Raw genomic sequence first — 16,817 nt, forward strand, 5'->3', positions numbered from 1 at the left:
TATGTATTCGATTTAGGTGTATTTTTGTAAAATTAGTCTTAATTGCCTCAAAAAACTTTAGTCTTTTGGATGACTGTTCTATGCAGAAAGTTATTACTTACTCTATAGCTGTTCTATGCAGAAAGTTATTACTATTCATTAAGGGAGGGAAACACTCAGTATAAGCATTTTTAAAACACTTTTATAATTGCGAAATTATATAAAAAAGTAGTATTTGCTCCTGAACTAATGACAGTTCACAGTTCTGTAACTAAAGTTAATTTTATGTAATTCAGAATGGTTTAATTATCTGCTGGGCATTCTGTTACAGAATCAGATGTCATGTATAAAAGCGATTCTAAAGCAGCACTAAACATTAATGAAATTTGCTTTTACATGCTTAGTTGATTCTGGTAAACAAAATAAAGGCAAATGTCTATGGAGATTCTCAGTAATCCAGGTCATAGTTATCCCAAAGATGATTTTTCACGAGTTGCCTCGTGAAAAAGCATCTTTGGGAAAATAAAGACAAACATTCTCTTTGTAATGGCAGCAGCATAGTTCTTTAATTGTTGCATTTAGTTCAATTAAATTTCAGTCTAATTTCAAATAGTTTAAGCAGAAAGGCTGTGTATTGATCAGAAGAAAAGTCAGTGGAAACCTGAAGCCTCAAGCATAGGAAGTCATTCTAATCTGTACTTTTTAGAAAAATAGGTGTCGTGGTTTTAATTTTAGCATCATGTGATTTTCAGAGAAATAAATTACTTATGTAACTTTTTTTTTCCCCAAAGGAAGTTTTTGGTTATGGATATAGAAAAGTAAAAGGACAGTTGTACTTTAAAAATAAAAAGTTTGGCAGACTTTTGGGAAGCCTTTGGAAAACAATAGCTTCCTTAGGAAGATGCTTCAAGGATTGAAGCTGTATACCTGTGATATAACACCTCCCCCCCCCTTTTTTTTTCTTTCAGTGCATTTGAAGCGTCACTTTATGTTTCGAAACCATCTTTGTTTAGTTTTTGAAATGCTCTCCTATAATCTTTATGACCTTCTGAGGAATACAAATTTCAGAGGGGTTTCACTGAACTTGACGCGAAAGTTTGCACAACAGATGTGTACTGCACTGCTTTTTCTTGCAACTCCTGAACTTAGTATCATTCACTGTGATCTAAAACCTGAGAACATCTTGCTGTGTAACCCCAAACGAAGCGCTATCAAAATAGTTGATTTTGGCAGTTCTTGCCAGCTTGGACAGAGGGTAAGTGTTATCACTTCAAGATATTTCAGTATTGGTTGTTGTTTTGTTTTGTTTTAATTAAATCATCATACTCCAAAAATAATTTTATATGTTCCTAATTACTACATAAGGACAAAATAAGCAAAATGTGATAAAGGGACATTTTAGTGATAAAGGGACCACCCATGCTTCTGCATGTTTCCTAACTAGGCATTCAAAATGTAGAGCATATATATCCATGTGGCTGCAGTCTCCATAACAGTAAATGATAATCCTGTTTGCAGTGTAGTGCACAATTAAGCTCTGTTGAACTCTTTACTAAATCATAGCCAGAATGCGCTCTCTCTCTCTCTGTGTGTGTGTGTGTGTGTGTGTGTGTGTGTGTGTGTGTGTGTGTGTGTGTGTGTGTATAAATATAAATATATATATAAATAAAAATCTATTTGCAGTGCATAGTTTTGATGGCTCAAATAAGCAGAGTAATTCTTTTCCAGAAAGCAGATGGACAGTTTTGTTTTCGTTTTGAAGTGAAGTTATACTTTGAAAGTTTGAGTCAAGGATTCCATAATTGAATTCTAAATCAGTAGACTAATCTGGTAAGCTTTTTTTTTTAAAGCCCAAAGAGGTCAAACAACAAACCGCTGTCATATTGTCAAGAAAATACATAGATGTGGAATCCTTATTACTCTCTGAGGTTGGTTATTTGCTTGCAGAAGTTTCACTGCCCAACTAAGCAATATCACCAGTGCTAGTGAGTGCAAGATTTGTTCCCTGTTTATGTGCAGTATTTTGCCCTGCCAATGTTGATGCAAGTGTGGTTTTTTTTTCCTTTGTAAATTCTTGGTCAGAGTATAGTTTTTTTACTTGATTGTTTGCCTGATATTAATCCCTGATTATCTGAGCATTGCTTGCTGGAGAGGAAGTGTTCTAGTTTTTCTGTTTCCTACTGTAGATAAACAGGAATCTAATTCTGCACTCGCTTAACACTGATGATGTTATCTACTTGGGTATTAAAACGTCTGGAAGCAAACAGCTCCACAGTTCAACGAGTTAAATAGATTCTCTTTTCTTTAAATATGTCCATGCATCATATGTCCATGCATCACCAGAAGTTGAACTCTGCTTGAAGGAGGCTTGTAATTCTACATACGTCAGGCACAAGCAATCAGATCCACATGTGAAGGGTTAAATTTGACTGCTTTGTTGCATCCTATCTATAATATAAGAATCTTCCCAGAGTGCTTGCCTCTCTTGGGAACAAACAGATAAGGTTTCAGGGAACACGTGTGTGTGTTTGTTTGTGTGTGTGTGTGTGTGTGTTTGTGTGTTTGTATGTGAGAGGAAGGAGTGAGGGGCAGGTTATTCCCTGCTGAATGGTAGTTTCCCAACATCGTAAGAAACTTTCACAAATAAGGAAACAGAATTGCAGTCCATGAAACTATTTTTTAACATTTTCTGCTGTATAATTCCATATTTAACTTTTAAACTTCTTAAATACCAGGTTTTGTGTAACATTTAAAGAATGTTTTTCTCATTTTGTATTTCAACTAAATTATGTGCAATATCGAATCATTGCTTTCTAATTAGAATTTTTTTGGGATTATTTAATGTCTCTGTTTATAAAATACAGATATATCAATATATCCAGAGTCGTTTTTATCGATCACCCGAGGTGCTGTTGGGAATGCCTTATGATCTTGCAATTGATATGTGGTCCCTTGGTTGCATCTTAGTGGAAATGCACACTGGAGAACCTCTTTTCAGTGGAGCAAATGAGGTTTGTTTATATTCATATGCATTTATATTATGTTGGGTTGGCATTTTTTTTTAGTTTTAAATATGTGGTTACACTTCTAATCGATTTTCCTTATTTGAAACAGGTTGATCAGATGAATAAAATAGTGGAAGTTTTGGGTATACCACCTGCTCATATTCTTGATCAAGCACCAAAAGCAAAAAAGTTTTTTGAGAAGTTGCCAGACGGCTCTTGGACCTTAAAAAAGACCAAAGATGGGAAAAGGGTAAATAGATATTTTGAATCTTTGATCTAGATTAATCTGTTTGTAACAGAGTTCAGCATTGTTTCCTAGAGTCAGAATCAACTGGACAAGGGAAATCTTTACTTTACTTTTAGCTAATCTTGATTTAATTGAGAACAGTTTCCCCACATAGAGAAATTATTTTCTCTAATTAATTATTAATACTTCCTACTATTAGGGAGTGTAATAGTAAAATAAATGGCAAGCGTACATCAGCTTTCAGTCCAAAAATATTTCACTTTATATACATTGTCACAAATAAACTATGCAGCAATTGTTACAATTATTGCAACTGTACAGCTTTTACTAAAAAGAATAAGCGGAAAACTTAAAAAAATAAAAAAAATGTACTGGCATCCCAACCCCAACCTCTATTTTGATTTAGAGTTTAAGAGACTGAACAACATAGGCACATACTGACACACACATATACACACTTTTGGAAGTTGCACTTAAGTTTTGTTCTGTGGCATATGTTTACTCACATACTATAAACTTTCTAAACTAGGAAAGTCATAGGGAAATGGTGTGGTAAGCCACCCAGAATTACTTTTTTGGGTTTTTTTTGTTATTTTATATTTATTTATTATTAAATGTATTGGTCTCCCATCTTACCAGCATATAAATTTAATAAATAAATAAAATATTCATAGGGGAATAGTTTCTAAGTATCGACATCTGATCTTAGGGTCTGTTATAATACATGAATATTAACATTAATCTACTGTCATGGCATGTGGGAATGACCTTCAGAGGTGAGGGGAAAGATGATGTCAAGAGAAGGAGATTTAACAGAGAAAGAAACTTAAGAAGGACATGGCCTAATTAGGTCAAGTCAAAAGTGGCAGGAGATTTGTACTTTTCAGATTTGCAAATTTGGCGTCCACCCTCCCAAGTAAACCAGACAGGAAACACAGCTAGATGAGCTAATTCTACTTTATTGTAAGTTTACATAACAAAATCTTGCAAGTCTGAAATTTCTCACCATTACTTTTTAACAGCCTGACCCGCGGGGGGGGGGGGAAGAGGCTCCTTCCTAAGTTTCTTTGACCATTAAGCCACTGGGGCTTCCTCCTTCTCTTGTCTGATCGTTTCTTAGGCAGTGTCTCTCTTCACTCGCCTCACCAAGGTCTTTCCCACATACCGTTACATTTACTTATGGCAATTCTTACCTATTGTGGTATAAGGATATTATTTCTCTTTGGTTTTCTTTTAAAGCAAATGAAGATTGTTAATATTTTGATAACTGTAAAGGCTTCAGAAGTGCTTTGCCATTGTCATCTTCCTAGAGCTGAGAGTGAGTGACTGGCCCAAGGTTACCTAACTGGCTTTGTGTTTCAGGCAGGACTAGAATTCACGGCCTCTCAGTTTCTAGCCTGATGCCTTAATCTGAACACTAAATTGCCTCTAAAGACTTCAGGGACCCATCCAGCCAGTCACCTGGAGTCAAATCCAAAAACCAAAATACCCTAAATCAAGACCAGGGTTGTTTTTTTTTTAAACAAATAAACAACAACTGGAAGTATTTATATTGTTAGCAAAGTGATGTGAAATAATAAAAAATGCAATTATATTTTTTAAATGTGAAGAATTTCTAATTTTCCAACAGGAGTACAAACCACCTGGAACCCGTAAACTTCACAATATACTTGGAGTTGAAACAGGAGGACCAGGAGGGCGTCGTGCTGGGGAGTCAGGTCATACCGTAGCTGACTACTTGAAGTTTAAAGACCTCATCTTAAGGATGCTTGATTATGATCCAAAAACCCGAATTCAACCTTATTATGCTCTGCAGCATAGCTTCTTTAAGAAAACAGCAGATGAAGGTACAAACACAAGCAACAGTGTCTCTACAAGTCCTGCTATGGAGCAGTCGCAGTCTTCAGGAACCACTTCTAGCACATCTTCAAGCTCAGGTACTCTCGTGATTCCTACATTTTGGGAATGAAGTCATTGGAAGCATATTTACTATGTAAATACAAATGTTTTTATATTAGTTTAAATCGGGCTCTCTCTCCTTTTTAAAATTCTAGCTACCCTTTTTCCCCTTAGTAATCTTATTTATTTATTATGCCTTCCGGTTGTCACATTAAAATGTCTGATTATATCATCTTCCACGTATTTGTTTTACTTATGATTAAAGGTGGCTCTTCGGGGACAAGCAACAGTGGAAGAGCACGGTCAGATCCAACACACCAGCATCGACATAGTGGTGGACACTTCACTGCTGCTGTACAAGCTATGGATTGTGAAGCGCACAGTCCTCAGGTAGTTTTGAAAGAAATTCTCTGTTAACTAATTATTGGTATGCTTAAATAACCAAATACTTCTGCTCTGTGATCACACTACAGTAACAATCTTTTACCAATTCTGCAACTTAATATTTTTTATCATTCAGAAAATTATTTGATAATCTGATTAAAACTGAAATAATTGCCAAAAAGCTAATGTAGTTCCTTCTAAATCACATTGCTAAAATTGTTTGAACAGTTGACTTATGCTTTGTTAAAGACGTATTTGATAGTCATATCTAATAACTTTTGTAATACTGCAGGGGAGAAATACTAATAAGTAATGATCATATTTCAGTTTTTTAAGTTTGTTAATTTTTTGGCAACACATAAATCAAGTTCAGTGTAGTACAAGTCTAACTCTGCTTTGTTTAGATTTTATAATGTAAAATAATCCCTCCTTTGTGTTGGTGTGCTTGTCTGTGTTGTTGTTATAGGTTCGACAGCAGTTTCCTCCTCCTCTTGGTTGGCCAGGAACTGAAGCTCCTACACAAGTCACTGTTGAAACCCATCCAGTTCAAGAAACCTCTTTCCATGTTACTCCTCAGCAGCAAAATGCATTACACCATCATCATGGAAATAATTCCCACCACCACCATCACCACCACCATCATCACCACCATCATCATGGACAGCAGGCCTTGGGTAATCGGACCAGGCCAAGGGTCTACAATTCTCCAACAAACAGCTCGTCCACCCAAGATTCCATGGAGGTGGGCCATGGTCACCACTCCATGACATCCCTGTCTTCCTCAACAACTTCTTCCTCTACATCTTCCTCCTCAACTGGTAATCAAGGCAATCAGGCCTATCAGAACCGCCCCGTGGCTGCTAATGCGTTAGACTTTGGACAAAATGGAGCTATGGACGTCAATTTAACAGTCTATTCCAATCCACACCAAGAAACTGGCATAGCAGGACACCCAACGTACCAGTTTTCTGCTAACGCAGGTCCTGCTCATTACATGACTGAAGGACATCTTACAATGAGACAGGGAATTGATAGGGAAGAATCTCCCATGACAGGAGTTTGTGTTCAGCAAAGTCCTGTGGCCAGCTCGTGACTAAACTGAAACAGATTTGTTTCTTGTGTGTTTTTATAGAAGTGGTGTTTTTCCAAAAAAAGAAAAGAAAAAAAAGTGCAAAGCTGCTTGAATCAGGAGGAGATAGACTTATTGAACCGCTACAGAAGGGCAAAGCTAACTATTTTTTTAAACTTGAACAGATTGCAGTGAAGTTTTTTAGAGCCATGTTCATACCTATCCTAGATAGAGCTTTGAGAAGATTTCTCACCTTTTTGCCCATTTTAATTATTACAACCAAGTCACACATATATTTTTCCCCTTGTTCAACAGAATGAATATTCAAGAGTTGATCTTAGTTGCAAGCATATTTTAAGGCATGCCCAGAATCATATAAACGGGCATTTTGAGGTTTTCCTTTTTTAATATTAAGGCGGGAGGGGCGGGGGGTAATAATGAATTTCCATTCCCCAAACATACATGAACACAAAAAAGCAGTACTGTAAGGAAGAGGGACCTTAAGATTACAAAACAGAATCTTTAGCTGTAAAAAGAATGGTTGTAATGGTGTTCATGAGACACACGAAGCATGCTAAGTGGCGGTGATTAAGACTCCTTATCTGAACCTACTGAGAATCAAAGCAGCAATTATATTGGGATTCTGTGTCTCATGTTTGAGGCTACAATCAGTTAGTATTGAAATAAGACTGGTCCTGTAAGTAAGGTGCACTGAGAAGCAATCAACAGGTTGGTCTTGACCAGTCCAGGGGAAGTCTTAAGTGGTGGTCTTTGGGATAACCTTTGGCCTTATGGATTTGGACTCTAAGTTTAGAAGAGCCTACCATTTCAGATGCAATCACTTTTGGAGGACATGCTTTTGCAGACAGTCCTTAATGCTGAAAACACAGAGAATGGGTAATTCCAGAGGCCTTTCTTTTAAAATAGACTTTGTGACCCACTTATTGTAAGGTATTGCAAGGTCACTTTGCGTGTGTCATAAAGCTGACTTCCTTATTGGTTGAAGGTCACAGGAGTAGTGGTTTGCTTTTGATGAAAATAGCTACAACTGTGTTCCTCTCTGCTTTTCACTTTCTTTTTTCCTTTCCTCCTACGTCTTCTCCCTCTTTTTGCTTCTTCTGGGCACGTGGTTTCTCCACTGTTACTTCTGCACAAAGATGTCTTCTGTTCAACCTGAACATTTTTAAAAATGCAGAATTTTATGTGACTGCTTTTTTGCCTCACAATTATGCTGTGAATTTTACAATTTTTTTTCTTTTTTGATAATTTATTGTACCAAAGCTGTTTTTATAGCACATAGATGTCTGTAACCAATAATGTAGCAGTCTGCACTTTGACACAAGGTGTAACTAGACCATTTTTAAATGTCAGTTGAAAATTATGGCTGTACTATTGCTTAAACAAAACTGGAACTGTTGTTTATTCATAGCCAATACATTTACAACAGTCTGTGTATTGAACATGATAGATAGGACATCTAATTCAACACTATAACATCTGTTGCATTATAAATGTGTTCAAGCTTCTGAAAGTAAAAGGGAGGACAGTAAAGCCAGAAGCTATGAAACCAGCAGTTAATTTGTGCATCCCTTATTAGCATAAATGTAAACCTGAAGGCAAGACCTTGATTACACGAACAGATCCCAAAGTAAAAAAAAAAGGTCCAAGTGAAACCTGAGGCTGAGTAGGCTGTATTTAGCAGGAGGTCTGCTGCCTTAATTTAACGTGATCGGCAGTTGCTAAATTTCAGAACCCTTTTGAAGATTTTTGAAATTACAGATACGAACATTGTGAATAAAATAGAGGAATTAGGGTAATAAAGTGGTTATCTTTCCAGATTAACACCGTTTTGCCCTTTACGCGAACAGAAGCAGTAATCTACCTCTGCCAGTAAACTAGTTTAAAAGGCCATTCAACAAAATACCGTGCACTTCAGACTGGTTAGTCCTTATAGCAAACTAGGTCGGTTCTTCTGAACAATTTTTTTTTCTTTCTTTTTATAATCATTCCTTATATTGGCAACAGAGAGGCTGAATACAGTGGGAGTATGGAAGAATGCTTTAGAAATAAGGAGTTTTTGTAAAGCAACTTTTTTATCAAGGTATCCATATTTATTTTATATTGCGATATCAAGCCTGTGAATTGATGTTTTTGAACTTCTGTAGTTCAAAAATGTTTGCTGAGCAAAAGGCTGTCATCACAACAATGGAGCATTATGCTTAGCAATACAAAATGGAGTCCAATATGTACTGCTGTCTAGGAATATAAGGGTAACAAATATGGGTAATTTTTCTTGTGCTGGTTGCCATACCTTAACAAGCACCAAAAATACTGTTTTTAAATTTACATAAAGAAAAAACCATAAACTCCAGTGCTTCTGCATACTGTGTTATGTTACAGTCCAGTTTTGTGTGCTTTACTACACAGTTTGGTTACAGGACTTCTGTGCATTGTAAACATAAACAGCATGGAAAAGGTTAAATACCTGTGTTCAGATTGTAAGATCTAGTCCGGACTTGCTGTGTATATTGTAACGTTAAATGAAAAGACAAGCCCTTTGTATTATAGTCATGCAGTCTTATGTATGATAAACAGTTGAATAATTTGTCCTCAGACTCTTTACTGTGCTTTAAAAAAATAACAAGATAAAATGTAAACATAGTAAAATCTTCCTATGCAATTAACCTACTTCAAGGCCTGGTCTGCTAGGTATGATTATAGTAACGTGTAAATATTAGAAACATTTGAGACAGATTTTAAAAGAATATGGAAGTAAACTTGGAGGTGTAATATATTATTTTGAGTTTTTAATTCAAATAGCAAGACATTTTTTGAAATGCCCACACCTCTTCTCTGTTTTATTCTGACTGTAAAGCATAATTTCTAGGTTTTAATTGTATACATTTTTACATTAAGTACTTTTCATATATTTCTTTTATTTATATAGTGCCTAAACAAGAGTGATCTCACAGCTGTACAAACTGTAAAACAGTTCTGATACTGCCAACAAGCTTACAAACCAGCCACAGCACTACAGGAATGTACTTCCCCAAACTAAGTTAAAGTATTAAATTAGAAATACATTTTTGAAAAAAAGATACATTTAGAACCTCTTAATCCATTCATCATAATTTTATTTTGGTTTTTAAAATTGATTATCCTTTTCACTTGATACCTCAGTATGAGGTAATGTGCAGGGATGTATTGTACTGCATCATTGTATTGTTTATGGCTGTGAGAAGCTGTTAAACCAAAAGTCAAAACATGCTTGTTCAGTCTCTTGTATGCAATGTTCAGAAAATGGGCCATGCACATTCTCAGTATTCCATATCTTAATCAGGAACAAAGGTTAAGAACAAAATTAGGCCCCATATAGGACCAAATTCTGTTCTTACCTGGAGCACTTGGCAAAGAAATCAACAGAGCACTAGCTCCCTCAATTGCCTGCTATAGTATGTATGGATATTTCTGCAAGAAGCAAGTACATTCTTCATGAAACCCTTCTTGTTCTCTATGTAGTATGTGGGTAGCAAGAAAAGAAGGGTAGAACATAACTATGGTGAGGCTGTTTGTAGGCTTTCCATGCAAATATACTTGCATGGGCTTATCTTTACAAAACAGGGTCTAAACTAATAAATAATGCAAAATTTATCACGAATAATTGGGTTTTAGCCTAATTTCTTATAAAATGTTAAAAATGTGAAGTGGTTATCCTTTTTTAGGGTAAAAAGCTTTATACCAATGTTTTTATTTCAGTTACTATGCCCAAATAACTTTTTAAAAAAGTAATACATGTTATGACAGGTTTTATTACAAGTCTGCACAATACATTACTTTGTATGTCCAAATTTGCACACATAAAGGACCTATGAAACCACACGAAGATTGATCGTAGCCAGTTGATGTATTACTGTTACAAGGTTATCGCCCGGTTTATAATTTTTGTCACATTCAGATGGGGGTGGTCACAGAAAATGGCTGATGGAATTCAGTTCAACTTTTGTTCTATAGCAGTATCCCATTATTGTTTTAAATATAAAACAACAGATAGATAACATTCAGATAGGATTTGACCTGAAGCTGTACCTATTTCAACACAGGGAAGAAGAAAAAAAAAACACTTTGTAAAAGTCCTTCAGTAAGTTGGGGACAAAGAAGAAACCATAAGAACCGGACATTTGCAGAAGTGTAAATTCTACAATCTTTTCCGTTTCTATTAACAAAATTGTTTAAGGAAGGAAGAGTTATTAGTTATTTCTTCCCCCAATCAAGACTACTGGTAATGAAATGAAATGCTGTGCTTGCAGCATAATCTGACTCCTTGGAGACTCAGTACCTGGTTTAAATCTTGAAATTGAAGAATGGCTGAGTTCACATGATAATGATTGAAAATGCAACATATTTGTTTTTTTCTTTTTTTTTTCATTCAAGCCTGATTTGAACCCTTGGGTTATGCATCTGCAACAGAAGCCTTTTATAATATTGTTTTGGACTAGGCTTTGCTGCTACTGAGCTTCTAGTCTGGTTTTAGCCTGTACAGTGTTAATACTTTGACCTAAAGTGGAATAGTCTTTCTGATTTTCTTTGGGTTTTTTCTTCCTTCCAATTCTTTGAAACTGCTTTAAATTGTTAGGACACGTTGTTTACACAGGTGAAACACTCCCTTCTGATGGGCATAAATGTTTTTTTTTTAGCTTGATGAAGGTCATCATAATTTATAAGTACTGTCAGGCTGCAAAGCAGGTACATCATGATTGTTCTCATTTGAAAGTTGCACTGGGAATAAGCTTTCGAGGGAAGGGTGGGGTGATGTAAATTCCAATGGTTATTGCATCTCTTTCCTGCATGCTGAGGAACCTCAATTTTTTTACCTCACACTAGCTGAGAATTCAAAGATTTCCTTGAATTCCACACAAGATCAGAAGGTCTGATTTCAACTAGCCTTGAGAAGTTGTGGTCTTCTCCAGTAACTGTTACTTCCACCTTTATTAGATTCCTCAATTTGTATTGTGTGATCCTGATTCATATTATCCAACCTTGCTGATTCATCTTCAGGCAAGGAAATCCATCTTGGAAAGAAAGATTTCACCAAATCACACGTGATCTGGAACCGTCAAAGCTGAAGTCTTCCCATTCCACTGACATTATAGTTGACTGCATTATGCTTACTCTGTTTCTACAGATCATCTCCAATGCCAGGTGTCTGTTCTGCTTGGTCCTTTGAGCATTAAGCTTTTTGTCAATGCATCTATAACTCCTGGGAAGCTCAAGATACGAGACAGACCGTCATATGGATAGGTCTCCATATTCTCAAACCTAATCATGCTTTAGACCAGAGGTCCCCAACCTTTTGGACACCACAGACCTTTTCTGCAGACCAGATAGGGCTTCACTTGTTTGTGTGGCCCAGTTGCTGGTATGCCACAGCCCAGTGCTGGTCCACAGACCAGGGGTTGGGGACCCCTGCTTTAGATCAAGGGTCTCCAAACTTTTCAGTCTGAGGGCCACATTGGACATTTTGCAAACATTTAAGGGGTGGGGGCAAAGGTCAGCTTTATAAATGAGCGAATAAAATTTAATTGAATTGTTTCATTTTGCTCAATGTGATAAGATTCACAAAAAGAAATGTGACAACTACAAAGAATAATGCTATGCTTGTGCGAACAAATGATGTAAGAAGAATTAGCAAATACTCTGAAGAAATAATGGCTGCAGATGAGAAAAGGCTATTCTTTTTTTCAATAAATTTTTGACAAATGTTACAAATCTATATTAAATGAGAATCTGCCCAGTTTTGTGGTGCAGAATACAAATAATAAACACACCCCAAAAAGAAATCCAGTAAAACAAAGAAGTTCTGACAATGGCAGGTTTAATTCACATGAAGTACAGAATTAAGGTGAATGAAGGAGCTGTTTGTTTTTTTTTAATTTCAAAATAAGTGAAAAGCAGTTAGTGCCGTCAATTCTTATATCTGGGGTGCAAAACGTAAAAACAGAACTTTCCTGGTCTTCCAGATTATTTCCCTCCAAGGTCTTCAAGGGATCCAGCTCAGCATGCCTTCTTGACCAAAGATCACCAATTTCTCAGGGTGGCCGACCTCTGCTGAGGCTGCTAGCCTCAGAAATTGCCCGGTGCCATTGAGCCACTCTTTCTGTCCCATCCATCCACTAATAGAGTTCCTGTGGATCTCTCTGAACTTGATAATTACAGTGGTAGTAAAAGTTTTTGAACCTTTTTAAATTTTCAACATTTCAGCATAAATATGACCTAAATATGCATAAATATGCGTTTTCCACATGAGTAAAGGAGTCAAAGTATTATCATTGTTCATTTATTCATTGAGGAAAATGATCCAAAGCTACATATCAAAGTTATGAGAGCCTTTCCTTTCAGTAATTGGGGTGCTTCGTTTGGGCAGCAATAACTGCAACTTCATTTTTAAAAAGAAAATATATTCGCATTTTTAATGAAACACAGTAAAAATTAATATACGGTAAACCAAACTACAAGAAAACAGGAAAAAAGCTAAAAAAAATGGAAAAGAAATAAAAGTAATACAGTAAATTGAAAATGTATAAAGAACCTAACCCCTTCATAATAACAAAAATGAACATTTACAAATATCCTAGAACTCTTTATTTTTCTTTATATCTTCTTACAAATTTTTATTACAACTGTTAACAAATCTCTTGTAAATTCTATATGGGAAAGTTATCCAGGTCAGTCAGCAGGAAAAAGAAGATCCTAATCCTGCTGTATAGGGCTTTAAGTCAGACCCTATTTGGAATACTGTGTCCAGTTCTAGAGACCTCACTTAGAAAGATATTGATAAGTTTGAGAAAATTCAGAGGTAGGCAACAAAAATGGTGCAAGGCCTGAGGGACAAAACATATCAAGAGTGATTGGAGGAACTGACTATGTACAGCCTGGAGGACAGAAGGGAAAGAGGGGACATGATGGAAAGGTGTGAATAAGGTGCTAGAAAATACTGCCGTATTTTCAATATTAAGCAAAAATCAAGAACATTGAGGTATAACTTCAAACTGAAAGGGGGGGGGAGTTCAAAAGTAATGTTAGAAATTATTACTTCACAGAAAGAGTAGTAGGTTGAACATGATAGAGTCTGTCGGCAACTAATCAGGAAAAAAAATAGTTTTAGAACCATTCTATAATCTAGTAAAGACATTGACCCAAGTTTCAGCAGCTGTGAAAAAGATAAAAATCCTTGCTATGAATCATTAGGAAAAAGACTGAAACTAAAGCTGCCAACATTGCTATGCCTTAGTAGAAAAGCGGAGAGTCTTCAGCTTGGAATAAAAGGTGATTAAAAGAGATTATCTACCGTATTTTCCAGCGTATAAGACGACTTTTTAACCCATGAAAATCATCTCAAAAGTTGGGGGGTCGTCTTATATGCCCAGTAGTCTTATATGCCGGAAAATCAGCGAGCCCGGGAGGGCACGCCCTACCCTCTCACTGTGGAGGAAGCAGGGCAGGCTGGCGTCTGGCGGGAGCCAGCAGGGCAGTCCTGTGGACATGCGCGCTTCCCGGCTGTTAAGGAGCACTCCTTAGCAGCCGGGGAGTGCACGCGTGTGCAGGACTGCCCTGCCGGCTCCCGCCCGACGCTCTTCCCTCTTGAGGCAGCATCGCTCCCCGGCTCCTAAGGAGTCCTCGGGGATGCTTCCTCCACAGTGAGAGGGGAGGGCGTGCCTTCCCGGGCTCGCTGATTTTCCGGCGTATAAGACAAAAAATCTTGAAAATCATCTCAAAAGTTGGGGGGGTCGTCTTATACGCCCAGTCGTCTTATACGCCGGAAAATACGGTATTTGTAGAAAACTATACATGACACGAAGAAAGTATACACAGAGATTGTTTTTCTTCCTTTTCTTTATATCCTAGCTTCAAGCTCATGCAGTGAAATTGGAAGAAATTTTAGAACCATTCCAGATGTGCAGAATTAACCTGTGAAATGTATTACAATAAGATGTAGTCAGGTTCCTAACATGGATGGCTTTAAAAAAAAAAGAATATATTTGTAGAGGCAGGTCTATTACTATGGAAAGTTGGGGGTTGTACGCAGTCAAAGTAGGAGAGCAATGAATTTTCATCTTCAGCTTGCAAGAAAATCAAAGGCATATGGTTGACCACTGTGAGGAATAAATGCTACCAGCTAGACTAAGATGATTCTTGATTTGATGTGAGAGCGATTTATATTTTCTGAATACTGCAACTGTACGTCTTTGATGAAGATACATGATGCAGTTTCACATTTTATAAAAATACAGTTTGATCAAATCCCATTTTAAAACTATGCATTAAAGCTGGAGTTGTATTTACAATTCCCATTACAATAATTTTCACCCCAGCTATTTAACATAAAATTAACCCACATGTCCTTTCTAAGCAGTTAATTTGATAGTTCCTGAAATGAAATGCTGTTTTCATTCTAAAAATTCCAGGTTGATTCATTAACTACTATGTTTCCTCCTGAAATGTTAGATTTTTTTTTAAAAAAAAATGGAAAACATATCTAGAAGTTCTCTCCTTCCGATTATGCAGAAGAAAAGGTGAAGCATTTGAAGAAAAGAGCACCTTTATTAAGAGTGGGGAGTTTCTATGGCAGCTAGTTATACAGAAAATGTTGTAGGAAAGGAAGAATTGATTTAATGGAATGTCAACATATCCTGACAGCTAATGTTTCACCATCAGGAAAAAAATTAAAACTGGAAAGAGGCTCAATACTTCAGGAAGGCAACAATCCAAAACATACTTTTTTTTTAAATTCCATTTATATCCCGCCCTTCTCCGAAGACTCAGGGCGGCTTACAAGCTTAGCAATAGCCTTCATTCTATGTATATGCCTGCTTATTAGGGCTTTCACACACACCCCAAGCGGCATTATTACAAAGTCAGCTTATTGCCCCCAACAATCTGGGTCCTCATTTTACCTACCTCGGAAGGATGGAAGGCTGAGTCAACCTTGAGCCTGGTGGGACTCGAACCTGCACTAATTGCAGGCAGCTGGTGTTACTTAAGGAGGCATTAGCCCACTGCTCCACCAAGGCTCTTCCAAATCACCTCTGATGCTTACAAGAAAGAACAATATTGGAATGCTCTTTGTACCATATACAGATTGTGCCACCTATTCCACTTAAGGATTCATCGAAATATACAATATGAACAGGATTGTATAATCTGTTACTTACTACTGTATATAGCTACTTACATTTAATTACTATTTCCTTGATTGATCTACAAAAAAGTTTTAAATGTCACACATTATTAAAGAACTTGTGTTCCCATTCTTCTTTACCATTGGTGATGGGGTCTGATTTGAAATGTCAGATAATCTGTTTTGAAAGACTGAAGTCAGTACCAAGGGAATATGCTATCTTGGTACTTGATCCATTTAACAAGGAGGATTTGAAGAGTCTAAAATAGAGGAACAGGAAGATTGCATGAGAATTTTTAAAGGCAAAGGCGTTGTAATCTGATGGGATTTCATTAATTAAAAGTAAATGAAGAATAGTACAGTCTTGGATAATGCTATTGTGGAAGAAAACTGGGAGACATCTAAGAAACAAATATGGTTGAATAAGGATCTTTCAAAAGATCTTAGACTAAACAAGGATGTTTATGTGTTGGAAACTGAAGGAAGGGTTAATGGCCAAGGAAATTTACAAAGCTTCAACTCAGAAATGTAGGAATAAAGCCAGATGATAAAGGAGGAAAATGAGCTAACATTAGCAAGGAAACCAAAATTCTTCAAAACCCAAAGATCCTTTTGGACTTTCTTGTTTTTTTAAAAAAACATTTTGGTTTACATCCAAGAAACCTCTTCACACCCATTTGCACTACTCAGGTGACCCTGACGACACAGTTAAACCTCCAGGTGGCCTCAACAACTCTCAAAAAGAATGCAAATGACCAGCTGTCTGTAGGAAGTATAAGTCCTTCCATTCCCTACCATCCAGTCAGAGCTGAAGAAGCGAAATATCTTCAAAGAAAAGCAAGAAAGTCCAGTTGCTTTGTGAAAAAGCACTTTTGGGATAACTATGACCTGGATGACTGAGAATCTCTGCCCTATGTCCCTTCACTGTTGAAGACAGGCACAGGCTGTTGGGCATGAGCCTGTGTTGTCTGCATCTCAAACTGAAGCGGAAATGGTTCCTGTGGTCTGCAATGTTTTCTGGAAATCCGTTCATACTCCCTCACCATTCAAAGGGTGTTC

The 16,817-nt window shown here is 36.8% G+C and overlaps 1 protein-coding gene across 3 annotated transcripts in view; it reads left to right on the forward strand.

Annotated features, from left to right (window-relative positions):
- DYRK1A (dual specificity tyrosine phosphorylation regulated kinase 1A) overlaps nucleotides 1–9,190 on the forward strand; it is a 127,650-nt gene extending 118,460 nt beyond the window's left edge. For all 3 annotated transcript variants that reach the window (XM_081327121.1, XM_081327120.1, XM_081327122.1), the window contains 6 exons: nucleotides 948–1,234; nucleotides 2,844–2,990; nucleotides 3,094–3,234; nucleotides 4,862–5,168; nucleotides 5,396–5,520; nucleotides 5,981–9,190. In XM_081327121.1, the coding sequence (XP_081183247.1) occupies nucleotides 948–1,234; nucleotides 2,844–2,990; nucleotides 3,094–3,234; nucleotides 4,862–5,168; nucleotides 5,396–5,520; nucleotides 5,981–6,607 (1,634 nt within the window). In that variant the 3' untranslated portion in view covers nucleotides 6,608–9,190. The remainder of the gene's footprint in view (nucleotides 1–947; nucleotides 1,235–2,843; nucleotides 2,991–3,093; nucleotides 3,235–4,861; nucleotides 5,169–5,395; nucleotides 5,521–5,980) is intronic.
- Nucleotides 9,191–16,817: the final 7,627 nt, after the last annotated feature.

The sequence above is a fragment of the Vipera berus genome (assembly GCF_964194415.1).
Source record: "Vipera berus genome assembly, chromosome: 4".
Lineage (NCBI taxonomy): Eukaryota > Metazoa > Chordata > Lepidosauria > Squamata > Viperidae > Vipera > Vipera berus.